Source organism: Mobula hypostoma, chromosome 7, assembly GCF_963921235.1.
Source record: "Mobula hypostoma chromosome 7, sMobHyp1.1, whole genome shotgun sequence".
Classification (NCBI taxonomy): domain Eukaryota; kingdom Metazoa; phylum Chordata; class Chondrichthyes; order Myliobatiformes; family Myliobatidae; genus Mobula; species Mobula hypostoma.
This window is the reverse complement of record NC_086103.1, coordinates 141,042,926-141,069,061: the sequence shown is the minus strand read 5'-3', so window position 1 is coordinate 141,069,061 and position 26,136 is coordinate 141,042,926. Positions and strand designations below refer to the sequence as shown.

The 26,136-nt window shown below is 41.3% G+C and overlaps 1 protein-coding gene across 1 annotated transcript in view; it reads right to left on the bottom strand.

Moving 5' to 3' along the window:
• The window catches only part of rnf17 (ring finger protein 17), a 150,598-nt gene that overhangs the window by 100,474 nt on the left and 23,988 nt on the right, over positions 1-26,136 (bottom strand). Inside the window, exons 3-7 of the mRNA XM_063054906.1 lie at positions 23,498-23,566; positions 13,332-13,432; positions 7,865-8,033; positions 7,068-7,141; positions 5,825-5,896 (exon numbers count right to left, since the gene is read on the bottom strand). Of these exons, the coding sequence (XP_062910976.1) occupies positions 5,825-5,896; positions 7,068-7,141; positions 7,865-8,033; positions 13,332-13,432; positions 23,498-23,566 (485 nt within the window). The remainder of the gene's footprint in view (positions 1-5,824; positions 5,897-7,067; positions 7,142-7,864; positions 8,034-13,331; positions 13,433-23,497; positions 23,567-26,136) is intronic.

The following is a 26,136-nucleotide window of genomic DNA, read 5'->3' as shown; positions in this document are numbered from 1 at the left end:
GGGGAATCTGTTGGGAGTAAACCCAGAAGAAAAGCCCAGAGCTGGAGTCCTTAAGGCAGTGCTACGTTGAGTTCACCGCTGACTGGCAACTACTGTGATGCCACTGGTACCAAACTGTATCAGTTTCTGCTGTTCCTTTGGATTCATCAGCTGTGTAGAGAGTGGGAGCCTGCTGTAAGGGCAACAGCTTGCTCTCCATATCGTACTGCCCTGCATATTGACAGCACCAACAATGTAGACAGCTGGGACGCAACGTCCATGGTAGACCCCAATCAACAGAGGGCCTCTCCGATCACCTTGTTACAATTGTACTATTGGTCCCCTAATACTCAGTGGGAATTAGAAGAACAAATATGCAGAGATTGCAGAAAGTTGCAAGAACAATAGGGTTGTTATCAAAGGTTCAAAGGTCCAATTTAATGTCAGAGAAATGTATACAATATACACCCTGAAATGCTTTTTCTTCACAAACATCCGCAAAAACAGAGACGTGCCCCAAAACATACAAACCCCAACGTCTCCGCTCCCATGCATAAGTGGTAGCGAGCAACAAACCCCAACCACCCCCCACCGGAAAAAATTAAAGCAGGCTTCAGCACCATCACCAAGCACTCAAGCGTGAGCAAAGCAATAGCAAAGACACAGACTTGCAGTTACCCCAAAGACTTCACATTAACCCGGAATAATAAGTGAGAAAAAGGTGTCTCCATTTTCCCAGCGAGCGGGGAGACAGAACAAACAACTCACTGATTTACGATGTTAAAAAATCCGTTATGTTGCTTTTTTTGAGCTCAGTGCCTGAAAATCACAAAGATCTCAGGTCTTCAGGCCCACAGCAGATATCCTGCCTCCCCTAATGACATACGGGTCTCCTGTTATGACACCGACGCTTGATCTGTCCGTCTCCAGAGCCCAGAGATCTTAAGCTTCCGTATTTGAGCCGGACTCACAGGACAAACCCTTGGCATGCCAAACAATGGCCAGTCCTGAAACTCCGAGAACCGGTCCCATTCCCGCAAAGAACCAAAGTCAGTGTGTAACTCCAGGTCAGGGTCTTCAAAAGAACCCTGAAAGGTTAAACTAAAGATATTAAAGATGGAAGTAGAGCTGTTTCCAAAGATGCAAGCAAAGGAGTTGCTATTTAGCGCCATTTTAACTTTGCCTCCATAGGAAATTTTATATTTCCAAATATATATCGAGACTGTTATGGTACTCAGGGGTTTATATGGGGTGGAATTCAAGTGTGCTTTGGAAAGTTTCCTCAGGCTATATATAGAGTGCCCCACTAAGGAGAGTGTAAAGCTTGGGAAAGAGGGCAGGACAACTGACAGAACTGTCATTGGGGGAGCACTTTGGGACCAGTGACCATTGTTCTACTAGTTTTAAAATAGTCATAAAAAGGGGCAGATCTGGCCCATAAGTTACAAATTTAAACTGGGGCAAGGCAAGTTTTGACAGCGTTGAACAAGAAGTTGTAGAAGTTGATTGGAGTAGGCTGTTTGCAAGCAACAGGATTTCTGGCAAGGAGGCTTTTTGAAGTGGGAATGAGAGTTCAAGGTCTGCATCTTCCCGTAGAGTGAAAAGCAAGGCTGGCAGGAGCAAGGAATATTGAAGGTTACTGAAGCACTGGTCATGGAAAAAAAAGAGGTATGGGCATAGGCAGCTGGGATCAAGTGAATTATGATAGTACAAGGGATGCAGTAATATACTTAGGGAAATCAAAGGGGGAAAAGGAGGGGGACATGAAATAGCTTTTAGCAGAAATATTTCATATACCTTCATACATAGATAATCCAGAGAGATATTTTGAAGTACATTAAGGAAATAACAGTGACTACAGAAACAGAAGGCCTGCTTAGACAAAATGGACATGTCTGTGTGGAGGTGCAGGAGATGCGGGAGGTCCTCAATGAACATTTCTTGTTTTTAAATCATGGAGAAAGACATGAAAACTTTGGAACTTGAGACAGATAATGGGGGCATCTTGGGGATAGTCATATTACAGCAGAAATGCTGGATATCCTTAAATGTATGAAGACGGATAAATCTCAAAGGTTTGATCAAGAACACTGGCTGAGATATAGGCATCATTGTTAGTAATGAGTAATGTTGCCGGAATACTGGAGGGTGGCTAATGTTCTGCCTTTACTTACCTGCGAACTATAGACTTGACAATCCAAGCGATACAGAGGATTCCAGTTAATTGGGACCAGTACATTTTGGCTGCATTAAACCGTTTCACCAATTCGCCAGTTTCATGGAAATAACAATGGCATCTTTCATACAAGTTTCAAGTGCACAAAAAGAAATCACTGACGCTGAGAAATGGCAGTGTCACTAACAGATTCCACTTTAACATTGCAGGGACACTCATTCCAACCATCTCTGAAAAGCCAGTTAAGAGTCTTGGCAAGGGGTTCAAGAGCAGCCTGAAAGACACACCATCAATCCAAGCAACTTGTCAAGAGCAGTAGGTCTGACTGAAAGCAGCTGACCGGTCAGGACAAATTCAAGGCGTGGATACACCAGCATGGCAACCTACCAAGGATTCTTTGGCTGCTGCTTGTCTACGAAGTTCCAATTTCCACTGTTGAGAACCTAGAGAGAAAGGTCAGCTTTCTCTAGAGGTGGCTGGGATTGACCAGGACTCTCAGCAGTATCGCCCTCTATGGAAAGAACACCAAGCTGCGGCTGCCTTTGAAATCCTTGCAGGAAGAGTTCAAGGTGACAAGAGCCAGAGAGGTGATGCAATAGAGAATCCAGGGACCCAAAGGCAGGAGTCATTGTGAAGACCAGGAGAAAGTAGAGAGTGGAAGAGGCCGTGCAGCATGTTGAATCTCGCTGGGCCACAATGTCCTGGTGTAAGTGGTGACTCAAGGAAGAGCTGGCCTGGGAAGCTTCTCAGTCCCCAGGTACACACAGATCCATCAGAGTAGTCAGCATGTAGCAGCAGGGAGCTTGGACCAAGAGAGTGGCATGGTCTGATCTCTGGTCTGCAGAGCCACATCAAATCAAGTTCCTTGTCCTGGTGGCGTATGACATCTTGCCCAGCCCATCCAACCTGCATAGCTGGGGGAAGGTTGATACCCTAGAATCTAGGCTAGGGCCTAGATTGTCTTTTGCGTTCCAGGAGAGAAATCTTGGAGTACATCCTGAGCTGCTGCCCCAAAGTCCTTGGAGAGGGCTGATACCGCTGAAGACATGACCAGGTATTAAGGACCCTTGAAGAAGCAATCTTCTTAAGAATAAGTAATAGCAAACAAGCCCAACCCTGCAATTAAACCATTATCTTTGTGAGAGCTAGAGAGCAACCAGAAGCAAAAGCAAAGCCACCCACAGGGATTCTGGCACTCGCACACAACTAACCTGAAGAAACACCTAAAGTTCCGAAAGCACGTCAACACCTCGAGACCAGACATCCTCCCGGTCTCAGACGCAGCAAAACCCATCACCCTGCTGGAGCTGACAGAGCTGCAGGAAGAGCATCTGGAGGAGACCCATGAGAGGAAGTTTGCCAGATACGACGAACTGGTCAGTGACTGTCGGAGGCAGATGGAAAGCAAAGTGCATGCCCACTGAAGTGGGCTGCCAGGGCTTCGCGGGACAGTCTCTTCACAGAGCCCTCAGCACACTGGGTATTGCTGGTACAAGGCAGAGAGCCATCTGCAATATCACTTGGGCAGCAGAGAAAGCCTCAAGGTCTGAATGAAGAGAGCAAAACCATGGTAATCTGCAGTACACTCTACCTCAACACAAGTTGTGGTTTGATGAATCCCAGCTGGGTTGCCTGGTCGAAGGTGTCTTATCTTGAAAGACCTAAAACACCCAATGACCCCAAGTTACATCACTGATGATACATTTAGAGCATCATGAGATATATTCTTCAAAAAAAAACATTAAGACGCAAGGTCAAAGTGCTTCACATATAACGTAAAGATAAATCAATATAGTTAAAAAAATAAGAGACAAAATTAAAAATAAGACAAACATTATAGACAATAAAATGTAATGAAACATACTAAATTGTATAAATGTAATCAACATCAGCAGACATAAAAGTAATGCTATAAGTAGGCCAAATTTTAAAAAGTAGGTTTTTAGAAGCGTTTTGAAACATTCCACAGTACTAGCTTGGTATATCACAGTCAGCAGAGTATTCCAAATTGTTGGTGTGTAAAAGTAAAAGGCCGGCATCACCAGTCCTTGTATGTTTGGCTCTAAGAACACCAGGTAAACCAGTGTTAGTGGATCTAAGATTATGATTAAGGTTGTAAGGGAATTCAGATCCTTATATACATTAAGAGTACTTTAAAATTGATCCTAAAGGACACAGGTAGCTAGTAATAATAATGCCAAAACTGGTGAAATGCACCAAGATTTTTTTTGATTAAGATTCTTGTTGATTCATTTTGAACGAGCTGTGGCTGATTTATATCTTTCTTAGGCAGTCCTGAAAAAATGCATTACAGACGTCTAATCTAAACAATTAAATAGATACAAAAAAAAGACAAACCACCGTTTAACTGAGTAGCAAATTATGTATTTAAACCTGTTTTTAGAGCAACTGTAAATGGACAAAGGGCTGTACAGGGTGTCCAGGGAGGGGTAACACCTCTGGTGAAAGGGTAATTTACATCAGTCAATTAATTTACATCAACATATACTTGGGACATGCATGTAAACCACAGCACCAAGTCGAAACCCACATGAGCACAGGGAGAATGTACAAATTCCACACAGAGAGCAGCTGAGGTTCAGATCAAACCTGCGACTCCGATCCATGAGGCACAGCACCACCTGCTGCATCACAGTACTTACCAATATTGTGGCCTTTCTCTTTGTACAAACCCTCATTAACAATGCAATTGGCCCTGTATAAAGGGAAATTATAAAGCACATACTTTCCTCCAAAAATTTCCAAGATATAGTGATATTATATTATTTTCTTTTTCTGCTGGCTGTTAATCCTTTTAAATTCTTGTTAGTCAAGAGCTGCTGTTTAAAATCAGAATTGGCTTGCTTCTGCCTTCGTACTGGGAACTATATTCTTCCGATATCTTCATCAGTAATTTCCATTATTTACAACTAAAGACCAAAGGTCAAATCTAGTTCAATCAGGCAAAGTAAATGACAATGGGGGAGGGGGAGGGTCCTGGGAACCATGGTTTATAGATAGCAAATTTAACACAAAACCATAAAGCAACATAAATAATCAATATACAAAAGTTTAAACTGAAGTCAAAAACGATCATATAAACTGTTGTGTCTGTGCAACTACAGATCAATTAAAATAAAAGCACGCATGCAGGAGACGGCTTTAACTGGTGCATTCATATTGCAGCTACAGAGACACACACAGAGCAAGACAGAGTGTTGGGGGGGGAGAGAGATGGAGTGGGGGCAGACAGAGAGACAGACACACACATACACACAGGCAGAGAAAGAGAGACAGCTCACAGTCTCACTCCTTGGATTGGGGAAATCAAGAAATAGAGGACATGGAGTAGGTTTAGAATGACAGAGGAGATTTAATCTGAACATGAAGGGTAAGTTTTTCCACCCAAAGAGTGCACTACAGGGCACAGCTGCTAAAGGAAGTGGATAAAGCCGGTACATTAACATTAAAAAAATTGAACGATACATGGATAGGAAAAATTGAGGGATATGGGCCACAATCCAACTAATGGGATTAGCTTCAATGGAAGTCTTAGATGACCTGAATTATTGGACCAGAGAGCCTGTTTGTGCTCTACAACTCCACATTAGATTCATGGCACACAATAAGAAATGAACAAATATATTCAAAAACAATTGAACATCTTACTTTTCTGTTCCCGTTTCAACTTTTCCTAAGTTTTCAAGAGACATTATTAAAGGTGCAGGCTGGAATTGAAACCTGAAGTAAAAATAGGAAAATAGAGTGAATCTGAAACAATTATTTTCCTCCACTCTCAGATGAAAGTTAAGTATTACGACATAACTCAACTTTTGACAAGTGACCTCTTCTGCAAAAGCATACATGCACTATATGTTGACATAAATGTACAGCATTTGGAGGCAAGACTTTGGACATGTTTCTTCTTGCTAGTCATGTTTTATAATTGTAAAAAATAAATGTATCATATTTTAAAAGTGCTACAAGAATACACGTGAAATTTGAAGATGGCAGTAAGTTTATTTTCAGCCATCCAGCTGGAAAGTCAGAAGCAAAGACATCGCTTGCACCATTTGTCAAGTGGGGTGCCGTGCACAATCTTGATTTGATGGAGACGGACGTGAGAGCACAGAGGAACATCTGCAGAAACTTCTGAAATGCCTGCTTCGCTGGGGCTGTTACTGTGTGGTCCAGAATCTCCGGAGGAGAAGGCGCGAGTCCTCGGCTTTGCTTGTTGCTCGGCGGCTGGGGCGGGGTCGAAGCGCTCGGCAGGGGATGGTGCTCGGAGAGGCTGGTCGGAGGCTCGAAGTTTTCGGACGGACTCAGAGTCCGCTGCGGTCAGGTGCTTCCAATGGTGCTGCATCGGCAAGTTGTCAGCGCTTGGAGGTTCTGCCGCCTGCGTGAGATGATGAGTCTATCGGGACTTCGGCACTTTCTTTTACCCTGCCCATGGTCTGCTCTTTATCAAATTATGGTATTGCTTTGCCCTGTTGTAACTATGTTATAATTATGTGGTTTTGTCAGTTTTAGTCTTGGTTGGTCCTGTGTTTTCTTGTGCTATCATTCTGGAGGAACATTGTATCATTTTTTAATGCATGCATTTCTAAATGACAATAAACGAAACTTGGTAACTTGGTAAGATGAGTTTTCAGTATTTGGAACACTTAAGAGACAACCCCAAGATCTAACTATGGATGGTGCCAGAAGGTTGTTGATAAGCTTGATGCAGAAGTCTCTAAGATTGCCATACTGAAACAGAAATATTGTCATTCTTGATATTATGTCATTCTTCAGTAATTGCTATGGTGATATTCCACAACTGACAAATTAACATAATTATAAAACTACAATTCAAATATTGTGCTTTTTTGCTTCAGACCAAAAAAAATTAAGAACAAACTAAAATACCCACCTGAGACCAATTCTAGATTCTAGCATTTCAACCATATTTTTTGCTTGGTCCAAGCTTTTCAAATTTTCAATTCCCTGAAGTTTAAAAACAAGGGAAAAAATGCTGGGAATGAGCATGATAATCCGTAATACTACACAGAAATTGTAGGTTATGAACACAAGAGATTCTTCAGATGCTGGAAATCCTGAGCAACAGGCAGAAAATGTTGGAGGAACTCAGATCAGGCAACTTATGGAGAGAAATAAAATTAAAATTAAAAATAAGAAAATCAACATTTCAGGCCAAGACCCAAGATATTTTCACCAGGACTGGAAAGGAAGGGGGCAGAAGCAAGAATAAGAAGGAGAAAGGGAAGGAAGGGAGTAAAAGTTGGTAGGTGATAGGTGAGGGGGAAGGGTTTATGGTGCTTTGACCAGAGATGCTTCAGAGATCCATGACAAAAGGAAATTTCATAACATTTGTATGATAGCCATTTTCACTCTCTAATAATATTCATATTCTAAAAATGGATCTTCTACAATTAATCTCCATCATTAATTCTTATCCAAGCTATTAAAACACTTCTCCACAGGAGGCAGTTAGACTAAATTAAAATCAAATCATTTACTTAAATAAATGTTCCTTCAAGAAATTTAACATAATCACTCCAGTAACAGACAAAAAAATTAAAGCAAAATACATTATTCAAAGTACTGACTGGTACTGCAATTGGCAATTATTTAACAAATTAAATGCAGAACCAATGATAGTCTAATCAGAAACATTCCGTGAAATATTTCAGCTGATTTCAAAAATACCTTTTTGTTTTGCAGTCTACATGAGAGAAATTCATGTTTGGTCTTCACTTCGTTTTGCATGGCAGAATCTAAAGCACAGATCTTCTCTTCAAGTATTTTTTGTATTTTACCAATTGCAACAAGATATTCTTGAACTATGAATTCTAGCTCTTTTAACAATTCATCTTTCCTAAAAAATGTAAAGATACCAAAATAGATTTTTATTAAGTCACAACTATTTTTGTATTTTCAGTACAGGCACCTTCCACATTACAACTGTTCAGATTATCGAAAAACTTGAGACCCCCAGTTATCACAGAATGTATGTAAAATGTAAATACATCAATACAAATTTTTTTTCCCAACTCAAGTTCTTGAAGCATGCACAGATGATGCAACTTTGCAATGTGGATGATTGCCTTACCGACCATTTTCTACAGACAGAACTACATACTCTGTTATGTGAAGGTCATCTGGACATCATTTAAAGTTTCCAAAAAGGGAACACATTAAAGAGAATTGTGAAGACATCATAGATTTATAATTCCAATTGTCAACCAATGTTTTTACTTCAATCAACTCACTTAATCTGCTAGTGTGCCGATCTGAATCAGCAGTATTTTAAAAAAAAATCTTCTCATTAATAAAAGTCTTACGTTTAAATGACTGATAATATTCTCGCCTTTCCCTTCATCAATTCTACAAAGGATAGTCAGGCAAGACACCAAGAAAACATTGTTGAACCTAGTAGTTAAATTGAGTGAGCTAGATGCCAGCCATCAGGATCTTTGAACATTGAGGTAAAGTTGGGAGTTCAACATACATTTATTATCAAACGAAGCATACAGTATACAACCATGAGATTTGTCTTCTTGCAGGCACCCACAAAACAAAGCACAAAAAAACTTGTTTAAAGAAAAAAGCCACACAAGACCATCAAACATCCAATGTGTGAAAAAAAGAAATCGTGTAAACAATAAAAAGTGAACAAATAACATTAACCGCAGAGTTGCCGAAAGTGAGCCCACAGCCACAGAGGCGAATGAAGCCAGTCCAGAAGCCCAATGGCTTCATGCCAGATCTGCAGAATCGGTTCAGTGCTGTGCCAATAGTTGCACGCCACAGCTGGAGAGTCAGTTCAGCACTGAAGCGCCTTAATCAAGTCACACACACAGAGTAAAAAAAAGTAAACAAAAACACAAGGAACATGAATTGCAGAGCCCCCAAAAGTAAGTCCATAGCTATAGAGCGTGTTCAGCGCTGAGGTGAGTGAAACCCGTCCAGAGTCTGATGGCTGCAGGGCAACAGCTACTCCCGAACCCAGCCAAGTGGGACCTTCACCTTCCTGCATCTTCCTCCCACTGGCAGCAGCGAAGAGACTGTCAAAACGCAGGCACACAGTGCTGAACACCTGCTCGTTTTCCACTCTCAACCTCAATGATTTTAATCTTGCTCGATGCTTTAATCAGCACAGAGTAATGGAGCTGACCAGGGGTTTGTGTTCCACCATTAGGAATCAACGCAGCATACACCCCAGCTCTGGCCATAGCTGCACTCTCTGCTCTCAGCCACACCAAATCCCCCAAGAGTTCAGAGAACTGCCGGATGTTTAGTTGGCTCAAAAATATATCTTTAAAAGGGATATTACAGGCTGCAATCGGTCGTAGTTCAGAAGTATATTTAGAATAAGTATCTAGTAGTTATGAGAGCTATCGCAGGATGTCACCCTGGTCACTGGCACCATCTAGTCGGATTAACACTTCTTCCTTTGAAATTCCTGGGCTCCCATATCCCATGCTCTTTAAACTTGCTAGAAAAATTCTAACACTTCTCTAATATAAGAAAGTGATTTAGAAGTCTGTTGAAATTAACAGTATAAAATCCAATGGTCTGTCATATATGCTAGCCTGATTCCAAATCCCAAAAGATGCCAGATTATTAGAGTTTTACGACAGTTCTATGGTCCTTAATGGCTTCAGGTATTGCTATGTAGCAGCAATCATTCAGGAAAATCTTGAAGAATGAAGAAAAATGTACTGAGAAAGTAACAAGAGAAAGCAAAGCATGCAAATGAAGGTTTGTGAATTTAGTACATGGGAATTTGACCACGTAGACATGAGAAAACCAATTTTTACAGAAGGGCAAGGATGATTTGATTCAAAACAAATCTACCAAAATGCAACAACTGCTCAGTATACTCAATATATCACTTAGTAAAATTGCTTCATTCTACTTTGACCCAAGAAATATATTTTATAAAATGCAGGACAATGGTTAAAATTTGGTCTGTAATCCAAAGAAATCCTACATATCCCAAATTATACATGCCAGGATTACGGTAATCTTGATTACACAGTGGGACATCTTAGCTTTCAACTTTATTTAGATTTGTTAGGTTCATTCTGCAACAACCATAAAACCATGAACCCACCAAAAGAATACGCTTTCTTCATTTCAGAAAACTACTAACCCTTTTCTTTAATCAAAAGTTAATTAAATTCTAAACCATTATCTTCAGATCCAACTCCAGTGATGTGAATACATTATCTAAAACAGGGGTCCCCAACCTTTTTTGCACTGCGGACCGGTTTATTATTGACAATATTCTTGCGGACCAGCCAACTGGGGGTGGGGGGTGGGGTGCCAACGGACAAGAGTAGCTGTCAAATACGTTGGGTTTGCCCAAAGTAAGACTACAATGACCATGAAGCCTTGCGCGGGCACCAGTGCACATGCGTGCCTTGCGCATGTGTGTACGTGCCCATTTTTTTCTACAAATCGTCTTTTGCGATTCTAGTCGGGGGCGGGGGGGTCGGTGTTGATCACGACCGGAATACAGTACTGTATAGGTGATAAGTGGCTAATACACTCAATTTCGTTTCTAAAAGGATTTATCTAATGAACTTAATATTAAACACACAGCGCATATTTTCCATGCATGAATATAGTGATAAGTCAATTATCAGGAGAGGATAGGGGAACTTGAAGTAAGTGTTGAACGAACTTCCAGTAGAAGTGGTAGAGGCAGGTTCGATTTTGTCATTTAAAGAATAATTGGATAGGTATATGGACAGGAAAGGAATGGAGGGTTATGGGCTGAGTGCAGGTCAGTGGGACTAGGTGAGAGTAGCGTTCGGCACAGACTAGAAGGGCAGAGATGGTCTGTTTCCGTGCTGTAATTGTTATATAAGTCACTTAAAAGTCAATAGCATCGTAACATTTTAAGTAACGTTTGGATATTAAACACACAGCACATATTTTCCCCGTATGAACATATAAGATCATTGCAACAAACCAATATCGCTGAATCAGTGGGAACCCTGGGCTTGTTTCCCTGCAACAACACGGTCCTATCAAGGGGTGATGGGAGACACCGATACTCGAAGGAGGTTCCTTATGTCCAGTCTATTCCGCAATTTAGTTTTCGTTTCATTCATTGCAGAGATATGTTGGAAACGGAGGCAATGTTTTCAGTGCTTCCGTAGCTATCTCAGGATATTCAGCCTTGACTTTGATCCAAAATGCCGGCAGAGATGTTCTATCAAACATACTTTTCAGCCCGCCATCATTTGCGAGCTCGAGGAGTTGATCTCCTTCCCGCGCTGACATGGATGACGCGCGGGTAATGACCTCGCGTGCGTTCAAGTTCAACAGTGGGCGTGATGGGAATGAGGAAAGGTGCAGCTGACTCATATTGCCAAATCATATCGTTTCCTCGCGGCCCGGTAGCACATGCTTTGTGGCCCGGTGGTTGGGGACCGCTGATCTAAAATGAATATCTACATCTACATCATCTACATTATTTACATCTACATCAACAAATTCATAAACATTTTCTATAACCATTTGCTTGTAAATAAAAATACCTTTTATCCTTAGAGCTTTCATAATTTTATGCTCCCCCAAATACAGTCACTGTAAGGGAGACAGTGCAGAGGATATTTACAGTCACAGTGCCAAGATTGGAAAAATATAGCTGCACTGGGGTTGTTTAAATTGGAGTAAATAAGAAGGGGGAGGGGTGAATTAATTGAGGTGAATAAATTGACAAGACTGATATCCCTAGTGTGGAGCCTAAAATCAGGGACTACTGATGTAAAATACAGAAAAATGTAAGGGAATTTAGGATTTTTCCTAGATGCTGTGGCATGGGTCTGAAACTAGCTGGTTAAAGGAGCGGTAGGTACAGATTTACCCACCACTCTGCATGGTTATGGGTTCAAGAAGCCTTTTGGTAAAGTAAAGTGAAGTATCTTAGAAGAACCAAAGTTAAAATATAGAAAACTCTACATACAATTTGCATAGGAACACCAATGAGCTAACACCCAATAGTATTTTCACAGTGGGAAACTTTTCTTCCAACAAGAGTTCAAAAAGAAATCCAGGTATGCTCTGAAGCAGCAAAGAATCTTGTACGTCTAAGGGAAGGAAAAAGTAAATGAGCACCACAGTTTATTATCATCACCCAAAAGGCCTTTGACAGTGCAGTACTTTCTCTGTTACACAATACTTATATATTCATTTTAGATGATGTATTCACATCACTGGAGTTGGATCTGAAGCAAAACAAAAGATTGCTACTATACAGTCGGCTCAGCAAAAAAACATGATCTTCTGGCAAAATGATCTGGGTCTACCCAACTAATCATCTGCCATTTTTCTGATTGCGTACCAATATGTAAATACTCAAAACATCTCCTTTAAACATTTCAATGAGAATCTTAGAAGAAGGTGCTTTAGAAAGGCAACAAGGCTTAGGTAAAGGATCCCAAAGTTTAGGGTTTTGATATTGCCAAAGGTGAAGCAATTGAACCTGGGGGTGGCCAATCATAGATGATGTAAAGCCAGGAGGAGGACATACAAGGGTCTGAAAAGGATGGGCATTTTAAAATTAAGGCATTGCTTAACCAGGTATCTGCAGGTCCCAGGTCATGAGTAGCTGATGACTTAATGCCATACTTAAAAGGCAGAATGTGAAAATGAAGCCCAATAGTTAACAACCATGATGATGAGATTTTAATCGATGAGTTGAGATAGACAAGAGTTGTCACAGAATGGGAACCATGTAGTGAGGCAAGGATGTATGAATCAAAACTCATCATGTCACAAAGATATGGTTCAGCTGCAAGTGAAAGAGATAAGTCAGCGTTTAGGGAATGGAGTCTGTGAGATACAGGGATGATGGCTTCAGTCCCCCTCTGTTTAGATTGAGGACTTTTCTGCCTGTTGATAAACAATTTAGTGACAAACGGAGGGAGCCAGGAATGATAACAATGACAGAGCTGAATGTTGTCATGCTGTACAGTGGAAAATAACTTCCTGTGCAAGGGACCAGCACTTGGATGAAAATGGAAAGATAGGACTTGATTTTCATAAATTTTAAATAAACACCCAGATCTTTTCTTAAAACTGTATAATTAATCAAAGCTACACTTCCAATTTACTTAATTTTAAAGAAACCATTGCACACAGTTATCTCAAAGATTACCTGTTCCCAGCAAATTGCTCTATTTGTTCAAACCCTTCATGAATTTCACTTCTAATTCCTTTATGTTCTTTGTCAATTGAAATGCCAATGCCTGCCACTCTCTGCACAAAACAAAAGTATGATTTAAACTATAAGCACTGAAGCAACTGATGAGTCAGAAGAATAAAATTCAGCCACTACCAAGGAGACAAAAAATTATATATGATTTCTATACATATAAAGCATTTGGTAACTTTTATGTAAACCTACGGAACTTTATACAAATAAAATACTAATTTGTTAGTCAAAGCAATGAAAAGAACAAATACTATAACAGCTCATTATTGCTCAGTTATCACTAGTGCACACAATCCAAAATGATAAGATTATACTATTAAAATTATTTTTTAAGTTCACCTAAACCTGGTCCATGAGATAAAAAGACATGCTTAATTACACCTCGAATTTAAACCGATATTCATTTATCTTAGTAAAGTAAATGAAACATAACTTTTTTTAAAAAGACTATAGTACAAGGCAAACAGCAAGTCATTAATGAACTTGGGGGGGGGCGGGGAAGAATCTGAATACATCTCTATACAAGTAAATCACTAATTTTAACCACAATACAATTTCATTACAAAATTAGCTTGTTTGGCACCCAATATTAACTTCTATTATTTTCGTTTCAGATTTTCTTCTCATCACCTGAACTAGTGGTCGCCAACCCACTGGCCAGTGGAAAGCGGCCAGTGTGTGAGTGGGCCAGTGAAGGAGTGGAGCTTTGAGGCTTTGACTCGAGAGATTCTGGCAGTTTTGGCAGTTGGTCTGTGCAATCAAGTCAATCAAGATTTGAATAGATCAGCAGAAAGCCGTTGATTAGACAATCAAGATTTGAATAGCTCAGACTCAGCAGAAAGCAGCTGATTGGGCAATCATGGTCAGGTGACCAAACATTTTGAAAAGTTCAAACAGATAAATAGAGGGATAGCTCAAGCGAAGCAGCCAGTGAAGCTTTGACTTGAGAGGCAGAGGACGAACTAGCTCGCAGTTAGTTTTTACAATGTCTCCTGAGATGGTGATGTGCCTCTCATGTGAGATGTGGCAGTCTTGGGGAAACTCCCCTCTCCCGCAGAGTCACATCTGCCAGAAGTGCATACGGCTGGGTGACCTGGAAGACCGTGTAAGGAATCTGGAGCAGCAGCTGGATGACCTTCAACTCATAAGGGAGAATGAGAAAGTCATAGATGAGAGCTACAGGGAGGTAGTCACACCTAGGCTGTCGAAAGCAGGTCGTTGGGTGACAGTCAGAGGGGGGAAAGCAAAGGTGAGCAGACAGGTAGTGCAGAGCACCTCATAGCCATTCCCCTGAATAATAAGTTTACCGTCCTGGATACTGTTGGCGGGGATGACCGACCAGGTGTGAGCCACGGTGGCAGGGCCTCCGGTACTGAGTCTGACCCCGTGGTGCAGAAGAATGGGACGGAGAAGAGGAGCGCTGTTGTCATTGGAGACTCTATAGTCAGGGGAGCAGACAGGAGATTTTGTGGACGTGAGAAGGACACCCGCATGGTTTGTTGCCTCCCGGGTGCCAAGGTCCGGGATGTCTCTGACCGGGTGCACGACATCCTGGTACGAGAGGGAAAGCAACCAGAAGTTGTGATATATGTTGGGGCCAACGACATAGGCAGGAAGAGGAATGAGGTCCTGAAGTGTGAGTTTCGGGAACTAGGCAGAAGGCTGAAGAACAGGGCCTCAAGGGTAGCGTTCTCAGGATTGCTGCCAGTGCTACGTGACAGTGATGGTAGGAATTGGAGGAGATGGCAGTTGAATGCGTGGCTGAGGAGTTGGTGCAGGGAGCAAGGTTTTAGATTTTTAGATCATTGGGATCTCTTCTGGGTAAGGTGGGACCTGTACAGATTGGATGGGTTGCACCTGAACTTGAGGGGGAGCAATATCCTTGCAGGTAGGTTTGCTAGCATGGTTCGGGAGGGTTTAAACTAATTTGCAAGGAGGATGGGACTCAGAGCGATACAGCAGTGAAAGAAGTGCATGGAGTAAAGCCAGATCTAACATACAGAGAGGCTTTGAGGAAAGAGAAGCAGAATAAACGGTGTAAAGACAGTAAGGTATAAGGGCTGAAGTGTGTATACCTCAATGCAAGAAGCATCAGGAACAAAGGTGATGAACTGAGAGCTTGGATACATACATGGAATTATGATGCGTTAGCCATTACAGAGACTTGGCTGGCACCAGGGCAGGAATGGATTCTCAATATTCCTGGATTTCAGTCCTTTAAAAGGGATAGAGAGGGCGGAAAAAGGGGAGGAGGGGTGGCATACTGGTCAGGGATACTATTACAGCTACAGAAAGGGTGGGTAATGTAGCAGGATCCTCTTTTGAGTCAATACGGGTGGAAGTCAGGAACAGGAAGGGAGCAGTTACACTACTGGGGGTATTCTATAGATCCCCTGATAGCAGCAGAGATACAGAGAAGCAGATTGGGAGGCAGATTTTGGAAAGGTGCAAAAATAACAGGGTTATCATCATGGGTGACTTTAACTTCCCTAATATTGATTGGCACCTGATTAGTTCCAAGGGTTTAGATGGGGCAGAGTTTGTTAAGTGTGTCCAGGATGGATTCCTGTCACAGTATGTGGACCAGGGGGAATGCCATACTAGATCTAGTACCAGGTAATAAACCGGGTCAGGCCACAGATCTCTCAGTGTGTGAGCATCTGGGGGACAGTGACCACCGCTCCCTGGCCTTTAGCATTATCATGGAAAAGGACAGAATCAGAAAGGACAGGAAAAATTTTAATTGGGGAAAGGCAAATTATGAGGCTATAAGGCTAGAACTTGCTGGTGTTAATTGGGATGATGTTTTTCCAGGGAAATGGACTATGGACATGTGGTCGATGTTTAGAGATCTCTTGCGGGATGTTAGGGATAAATTTGTCCCGGTGAGGAAGATAAAGAATGGGAGGGTGAAGGAACCATGGGTGACTAGTGAGGTGGAAAATCTAGTCAGGTGGAAGAAGGCAGCATACATGAGGTTGAGGCAGCAAGGATCAGATGGGTCTATTGAGGAATATAGGGAAGCAAGAAAGGAGCTTAAGAAGGGGGCATGAGAAGGCCTTGGTGAGTAGGGTAAAGGAAAACCCCAAGGCATTCTTCAATTATGTGAAGAAAAAAAGGATGGCAGGAGTGAAGGTAGGACTGATTAGAGGTAAAGATGGGAAGATGTGTCTGGAAGCTGTGGAAGTGAGCGAGGTCCTCAATGAATACTTCTCTTCAGTATTCACCAATGAGAGGGAACTTGATGATGGTGAGGACAATATGAGTGAGGTTGATGTTCTGGAGCATGTTGATATTGAGGAAGAGGAGGTGTTGGAGTTGTTAAAATACATTAGGACAGATAAGTCCCCGGGGCCTGACGGAATATTCCCCAGGCTGCTCCACGAGGCAAGAGAAGAGATTGCTGAGCCTCTAGCTAGGGTCTTTATGTCCTTGTTGTCCACGGGAATGGTACCGGAGAATTGGAGGAAGGTGAATGTTGTCCCCATGTTCAAAAAAGGTAGTAGGGATAGTCCAGGTAATTATAGACCAGTGAGCCTTAGGTCTGTGGTGGGAAAGCTGTTGGAAAAGATTCTTAGAGATAGGATCTATAGGCATTTAGAAAATCATGGTCTGATCAGGGACAGTCAGCGTGGCTTTGTGAAGGGCAGATTGTGTCTAACAAGCCTGATAGAGTTCTTTGAGGAGGTGACCAGGCATATAGATGAGGGTAGTGCAGTGGATGTGACCTATATGGATTTTAGTAAGGCATTTGACAAGGTTCCACACGGTAGGCTTATTCAGAAAGTTACAAGGCATGGGATCCAGGGAAGTTTGCCCAGGTTGATTCAGAATTGGCTTGCCTGCAGAAGGCAGAGGGTGGTGGTGGAGGGAGTACTTTCAGATTGGAGGATTGTGACTAGTGGTGTCCCACAAGGATCTGTTCTGGGACCTCTACTTTTCGTGATTTTTATTAATGACCTGGATGTGGGGGTAGAAGGGTGGGTTGGCAAGTTTGCAGATGACACAAAGGTTGGTGGTGTTGTAGATAGTGTAGAGGATTGCCAAAGATTGCAGAGAGACATTGATAGGATGCAGAAGTGGGCTGAGAAGTGGCAGATGGAGTTCAACCCAGAGAAGTGTGAGGTGGTACACTTTGGAAGGATAAACTCCAAGGCAGAGTACAAAGTAAATGGCAGGATACTTGGTAGTGTGGAGGAGCAGAGGGATCTCAGGGTACATGTCTACAGATCCCTGAAAGTTGCCTCACAGGTGGATAGGGTAGTTAAGAAAGCTTATGGGGTGTTAGCTTTCATAAGTGAAGATAGAGTTTAAGAGTCGCGATGTAATGATGCAGTTCTATAAAACTCTGGTTAGGCCACACTTGGAGTACTGTGTCCAGTTCTGGTCACCTCACTATAGGAAGGATGTGGAAGCATTGGAAAGGGTACAGAGGAGATTTACCAGGATGCTGCCTGGTTTAGGAAGTATGCATTATGATCAGAGATTAAGGGAGCTAGAGCTTTACTCTTTGGAGAGGAGGAGGATGAGAGGAGACATTAAGAGGAATACATAGAGTGGATAGCCAGCGCCTCTTCCCCAGGGCACCACTGCTCAATACAAGAGGACATGACTTTAAGGTAAGGGGTGGGAAGTTCAAGGGGGATATTAGAGGAAGGTTTTTTTTACTCAGAGTGGTTGGTGCGTGGAATGCACTGCCTGAGTCAGTGGTGGAGGCAGATACACTAGTGAAGTTTAAGAGACTACTAGACAGGTATATGGAGGAATTTAAGGTGGGGGCTTATATGGGAGGCAGGGTTTGAGGGTCGGCAAAACATTGTGGGCTGAAGGGCCTGTACTGTGCTGTACTATTCTATGTTCTAACCCGTCATCCGGTCGATCTTTGAGACTTTCCCAGTAGATCCCCAAAAAAATCAAAAATAAATACACAAATACTGTTGTAATGTGAGCATTATAAAAATAAGTATACTAATTAGGATAATGATAATATAGCAATACTTTCGCTACTGAAAGCTGTTTGTAAAGAGGGATTGTTTCTGGGTTGTGGGGTTTTCGTTCTGTTCTTTCTGCCCAGTGCGCATCTGTGTAGCTCCCCCGCCATGCACCGCATTTTCAGCGTAGCTTGTGCTGCAAAGTGACCAATTAGATTAGATAGGAGCACAGACTGTCGCAAACATCAATATACAGCAGTGGTCCCCAACCTCTGGGCCGCGGACCAATACATTGCCGCGAAGAATGCAGTGGTGCAGCGGTAGTTGGAACGTACCCAGCACATCTTTAAGAAAAAAAGCTGAAATAAACAAGCTAATTAATTAGGTGCCGCCCGGCACGTAAACATCGCCCCAGATCAGAGGCAAATTAATTAGCTTGTTTATTTCGGCTTTTTTTCTTAAAGATGTGCTGGGTGCATTCCGACTACCGCTACACCACTGCATTCTTCGCGGAGCAGTATCGGTCCGTGGCCCAGAGGTTGGGGCCACTGAATACGGAACTCGCTCGTGATATCCTGATAGCATGGCAGAGGCTCCACAAAAGGCGGCGAAAATGTACAAATTCCATCCAGAATGGGAAGAGGAATTTCTATTTACCTTGGTGAAAGCCAAGTGTGTATGCATGTTGTGCCACCAAACACAAGCACTGACTAAAAGAGGGAATCTGGAGCAGCACCACAACACCAACCACCAGAAATTTAAAGACACCTACCCCCCAAAGAGCGCAATTCATGCCAGGAAAGTTGAGGAGCTGAAATCGGGTTTGAAGGCCCAGCAATCGTTTTTCACAAAACATGCTGCTTAAAATAAGGCTGCTATTGAAGCATCATTTTGTGTAAATCACCTTTTGGCTAAACACAAGAAGCCTTTTACAGATGGCGATTTATTCAAGGAAGCAATGGCCATTACTGCAGGGACTGTTTTTAATGACTTTAAAAACAAAATCGACATCACAACTGCAATACATAATATACCGCTTGGCCCTGCAACAGTGACAGGGCAGAGTCACTGTCAGAGGACGTGGATCGACAAGTGTTAAAGGACTTGTCACTCTGTGACTATTTTTCACTACAGTTCAATGAATCCCAGGATGTAATGCAAATAGCTCAACTTGTTGTATTTGTCAGAATGGCTTTCCAGGATTTTACAACAAAGAAGGACTTCCTCACTCCTTTGCAATTAAAGGAGAGAACGAGAGGTAAGGATATTTACAATGAGTTTAAAAAATGTCAGTGAAAATGACATCCCCATTCATAAACTGGTGGTAATTACTACTGATGGGGCCCCAGCAATGCATGGTGTGTGCATTGGTTTTATAGCACTAAAAGTCAGTGCCTACTTTGGGTCAACTTATCTATGTGAAATTGCATTTTCACAGATGAAAATTATTAAGTACAGGAGCTGTCTTACTGACAGACACCTCACAGACTGTCTCAGACTGGCTGTCTGTAGTTATCAGCCAAATTTCAGGGAACTAGCAGAAAGTATTCAGCCCCAGTCATCACACTGAGTGCAATAGTCGATTTTTATTCATTTATTTTTTGTGTTGAAATAAAATTAAATAATGAAACTTAGAATTAAAGGTGTGAAGTATTGTAATATTCTTAAAGAAAGACAGCTATGGCCTGTTTGATATGCTAGTTACAGTGTTTTTTTGTTTGAATTTATTTGAAAGTTCGACAAAAGTATGTTGTGTAATTCAAATACAATTAGCCCAAATAAAAGGCCTCAAATTGGAAGTACAATCTGAGCTGTTTTTTGTCTAAACGATTTAGTAGGTAGATTTTGCCTTTCAGTAAGGTCGAGGTAGGGTATCTTGGGCTTAAAAAGGTTGGTGACCACTAACCTGAACAATAAATTTGCAATTCAGAATTAATTTCACTTTAACAAACATTGCTTCCTTTACCATAAATGATCTTCCTTTACCCTCACAACAGGCAAGAATTAAGATAATTATGCTGAAGCTTCTTCCCCATCTCAAACATTTAATTTCAAAAACTTGCATTTAAACAGCATCTTTCACATTATTTTCGGACACATTGAAAATGCCAATAAGATATATCTGAAGTATTGTTCTTCTTGTAGGGAATGCAAACTGCAACATCATTACGTCAAGTCAGTTCCACTTGGAAATGTTAATAAGGGATAAAAATTCATCAGTCACCAGGAATAATTTTCCTTCTCTTTCAAAATACTGCATCAGAATCTTTTACATACATCTTATTGAGCAATCTTAGCTTGTTTTTGAAAAGCTGTATCGTTGGCAATGTAAATTTCTCTGAGACTTGCACTAGATGGTAGCAAAGATTTTGCAAAGTTTCTGGAGCTTGAGCCTTTATCTCAAAACTCAATACTAATGAACAATAATGAAACCTCAATAGACATAATATCCTACCCATGCAGGGTAAACATTCAGAACCAATGCAAGCTTGGAAAGAAATAGGCTCTGATTCTCAAGTATCGTGCAGCTCCATTTGAATTGTAGCACATTATTCCATTCTATTCAGCACCACTCCATTCAGCACACCTGAATTATTCCATTGTCCAGACAGGCGTAAATTCATACACAGAATGCTTTACTTTAAACTCAGAAGACTCTTGATCCACCAATTTACTTTACTGCCACCATGGCACCCTTCACCTGCTGGACTTCACTGTGAACTGTAATACAAACTGAACATTTGACCACAATTCAGCACCCAGTTCCATTTTTATGTGACCAAAATCTACAATGAACTTCCTTTTACAGTGACTGTCAGGCTAGCCCGAAACTCCATTCATTCACCTCCCATTGCTTGCCAGTATCATCCACAAATAAGGACGTAGCTTTTGTGGTATAACAGTGTTTCTTTTTCCAATTGTCACCCTCAGTTCCATAAAGAATGCATTTTATTTTATCATAGAAATTAAGACTAAAAGCTAATGGAAAACTAAGACAAACACTTAAATTTTCAGCTGAAGCCCATTTCCATCCAACTACAAGCTTACTCCAAACCTTAAAAGTCAAAATACTACTGCTATGATGAAACCAAACTCAGGCTGAAAGAGCAACACCTCATATTTCATCCAGGCAGCTTCCAACCTGATGCATGAACTTCAATTTCTCCAACTTCTAGTAATTTGTTTTCACCCCCCCCACCTTTCCATCCCCATTCCTACTACCCCTTTCACCTCTTCCCTCTCCACTCTCATTACTTGACAATCAACTTCCTTTGGTTCTTCTCCTTTCCTTTACTCCTTAGTCCACTGTTCTCTCCTACCAGATGCCTTCTTCTTCAGCCCTTTACCTTGTCCACTTTTCCTCTCAGCTTTGCATCATCCCTTTCCCCACCACAGTTTCCCCTTCACCTGCCAAGCTTGTACTCCTCCTCCCCTCCCCCCATCTTATTCTATTTCTGCCCCTTTCCTTTCCTACTGAAGGATCTTGCCCAGAACATTGACTGCTTAGGCATGTCTAGTCCAATAGTATAATTGTCCTGTCGTCCATCCTTCCTGATTGATTAGTCCTCAACCAATCAGGTTTTCGCTGTGCCATCTTGTTTACAATTGAATTCCAGTTCTTTCTTAAACCATTTGTTAAAATCCTTTTTCTCTAGTTTTATTCAAATGGCTTCTTTCACCAGGCAGTCCCGAAAGCCATTGACACAACACAGTAGTTTTGTGCCGAGGTCAAGCCTGTAGCCATTGTGAATGCATATCTGCTATCGTTAATTTCTTTGGGTAACTCAAACAGATACACTTCCTATGCTTGAAGCACCAATGGTTTTTGGGACTGCTTGGTCAAGGAAGCCAATGAAATAAAACTAGATAAAATGAATTTTAACAAAAATGAAGGCCTTTGCACTAAGAACTGAAATTCAATTGTAGACAAGGTGGGACAGTGGAAACCTGATTGGTTGAGAGCTAAACAATCAGGAAGGACGAACGACAGGGGTATACATACCACTGGACTAGACGTGCCTAGGCATCCTCCCTGACGAACATAGCAGAGTTTGTCATCAAAACGATGGTTAAAATCGCTGGAAGCCCAAGAAGAGTTCATTCGTCATATATGCTGGGAGTGCACTAGATCCTTTTTCCAGATGCTACATTAATGCAATTTCTCCCTCATATCCAAAATATAGGCTTGAATATCAGACTTGGTGTACCCTCAAGGTCAACAGAACATTAAAATGTAATACACTAAGGTGAAGTTGGGTGGGATGAAGAGAAAACAAAGAAGCCCAAATTGCAATAGAAAACAGAAAATGCTGGAAACACTAAGATGATCACTATTTGCCTCTTAACAGATGCTGCTTGACCTGTTGAGTATTTCCACCATACTCTGCCATTTTTTTCCCTAAAATTCTGTTTATGGCAAGTGCCGGGAGGGAGGGGATCAGAAAGGAGCATGAAAAGCAACATCCTTTAGACAGTAAAGATGCCACTGCATTTTATTATAATTTTAAATGTCTAATGTTAATTTTAAATGTATTAAATGTCTAATGTTAAAAAGCTAAAATAGAAATAAAAAACACTATAGGTTTTTAAATTACCTAATGATATACACACCTTCAGATCAATTGCATTGAAACTTGAGCTCTTTAAAAAGCATAGCAAATCTGCAGCATAATTCTCAAAAAACTGTCTACATACATGCTTACTTGCAGCACTTTGTATATTATAAAATATCTTAATGATACCAGAAGACCATAAGACATATCAGCAGAATTAGGCCATTCAGTCCATCAAGTCTGCTCAACCATTTCATCATGACTGATCCAATTTTCCTCTCAGCCCCAATCTCTTGCCTTCTCCACAAATACCTTCATGCCCTGACAAATCAAGGATCTATCAATCTCTGTCTGGAAATCCAAGCAACACACACGAAATGTTGGAGGAACTCAGCAGGCCAGGCAGCGTCAATGGAAAAGAGTAAACAGTCGACGTTTTGCGCTGAGACCCTTCATCAGGCCTGCGTTCTCGGCCTGAAACATCAACCGTTTACTCTTTTCCATAGATGCCTCCTGGCCTGCTGAGTTCCTCCAACATTTTGTGCGTGTTATTTAAATTTTACTTCTCGGTTAAACAAGATATAATTTACAATAGTGATAGAACATATAAAGAAACATAACTTACCTGAACTAAGTTATTCAACTGGCCTCGTTCACACACTTTACAAAGTCTATCATTAATTACACTGCTTTCCTGAGAAAGAAAAATCCAAATATGTAATAAGAGTAACCATTCTTCAAATTAAATTAACAATATACTACAATTTTAAGAATACCACTTAGACAAAATAAACTAAATGTATATTTGTTTAAGTTCTTAAACTTGATCAAATAATATCTTATTAGGAAGCTGGTACAAGATATTTGTCGAGGACTAAAATATTATAGAATCTGAAAATCTGAAATAATTGAAAATATTCAGGTCAGGCAGAATTTGTGAATAGAACAAGCTAAAATTTCAATAATAAATTTTTACCAGGACTGAGAAAAAAATAGAAATACAGCAATTAATGAGGGGCTGAGTAGAAGTGGGGGGAATAAGGGGAAGAGGGGACCAATTGGGTGGGGAAGAGAAGAAGGAAGTCAAAGTGGGATGAAGAATTAATATGACAGGCAACTGGGGGAGCACACAAAGCTATCACCCTATCTGCACTCAGTTTCTCCAATGTGGGGAGATCACGTTATGAGCACCTAATGCAATTAATAAATTGGATGCATTACAAGTATATCAATTATTGGATTCTTCACAGAGAAGCAGGGTATTATACATGGGAAGTTCTACCTCTCACAAGATCAAAGCTTAAATTTATAAAGCTGATTTGTCCTCTCTTCACACATGCTGTTCTTCCTGTACTTTATTCTAGATTTCCAACATCAATACCATTTTACTTTTTCATCATTGTTCTCTGCGATTATTTTACAACTTCACTCATGCCAATCAAACATTTGAACTTAAGGCAAGATTCTCTCTCTTTTTCCACTGCCACTTGACTGGAATATTTTGTTCACAAGCTTGGTCACCTTGCAACATCTCAGTAATACCTACTAGATCAATTTATGCCATTAATTTTTCTGCCTTCAAATACAGCATTTTGAACTCAAACTTATTATTTTGGTTTTTGTGATTAAGCTCACAAAATCAGCTCTGTGTCAGCAAGCGGTGGAAGGTTGATTAGAAGTCCGACCAGTGGTGTACTGTAGGAATCGGTGCTTGGACCCTTTGTTCAGATATATTAATAACCTTGACTATGGATCATTTGGGAGGCTGAAGGTTGATAGACAAGAGTTACAGGGTAGCAGTCATAATTAGTTTGCAAGATGCAAGTAGCTGGATGACCATCAAGACACAGAAATGGAATAGATAGTCAGTGTAGTGTATCCTGTGGCCATTCCCCTTAAACAACAAGTATACCACTTTGGATACTCTATGCGCGCACGTGCGCGCGTGTGTGTGTGGGGGGGGGGCGGGGTAACAACCTAATAGGAAAAGGCACAACAGCCAGGTCTCTGGCACAGAGTCTGTTTCTGTGACTCGGGGGTGGGGGGGGGTAGAGAGAAGGTTAAGAATGATTAATTGACCCACGGGAACAAACTAGAGATGCTGTGGATGAGAATGAGACTCCTAGATGGTAGGCATTCTTAAGGGGCTCCTGAAGAATGAAAATAGGGAGTGAAAAATCAATTTGAAAAGCAAAACCCTGGGGTGGTAATCTCTGGATTGCTGCATTTGCCAAATGCCTATGAGGGTAAGAATAGGAAAATGAACATGTGGCTGTAAAGTTGGTGCAAGAGACAGAGTTCCAGATTTATGGATTATTGAGATCTCTTCTGGAAAAAGTATGCCCTGAACAAAAGGACCAGATTCCACCAAACTCAAAAGGGGCCAATGTCCTTATGGGCAGGTTTGCTAGAACTCTATGGGACGGTTTAAACCAGGTCAGCAGAGGGATGGGGACCAGAGTGTTAGGTTACAATATGCAAAGAGACTGTGAGGAAGGACAGGCAGTAGATAGGGCATAAATGTAGTTAGCTGGATGGGTTGAAATGCAAGCAGTATTAATAAGAGTAATGAACCTCAGAACATGGAATTATGAAGTTATGGCCATTACAGAGAATTGACTGATGCAAAGGCAGGATTGGCTGCTTGATATTCAGTGGTTTGGATGTTTCAGAAGTTCAGGGCGCAGGTGAAAAAGGCGGGGAAAGGGAATGACATTGAAAATCAGGGATAGTATCATAACTGCAGAAAGGGAGGAAACCATGGAGAGATCATCTAAGTTAGTGTTGGAAGTCAGAAACAGGAAGGGAGCAATCATCTATTGGGAGTATTCTATAAGGTCCCTAAAAGCTACCAGGACCCTGAGGAGCAGGTAAGTAGACAGATTTTGCAAAGGTCCAAAAATAAGTTTTGTTGTCATGGGTGACTTCAACTTTCCTACACTGATTGGCACCTCCTTAGTACAAAAGATTTAGATGGGGCAGAATTTATTGTGTGTGTCCAGGAAGGATTCCTGACATAGTATGTAGACAGGTCAATTCAAGGAAAGGCCATACAGGATGCAGTACTGGACAATGAACCTGGTCAGACGATAGATCTCTTAGTAGGACAGCACTTCAAAGGTGGTGATCACATATCACCAACCTTTAGCCAAAGACAAGCAGACAATATGGGAAAGTATTTAATTGGTGATGGGCTCAGGAAAATGCCACTAGAGAAATGTGGACGTTGCTTAGGGACCACTTGTATGGAATTTTCAGTAAGTT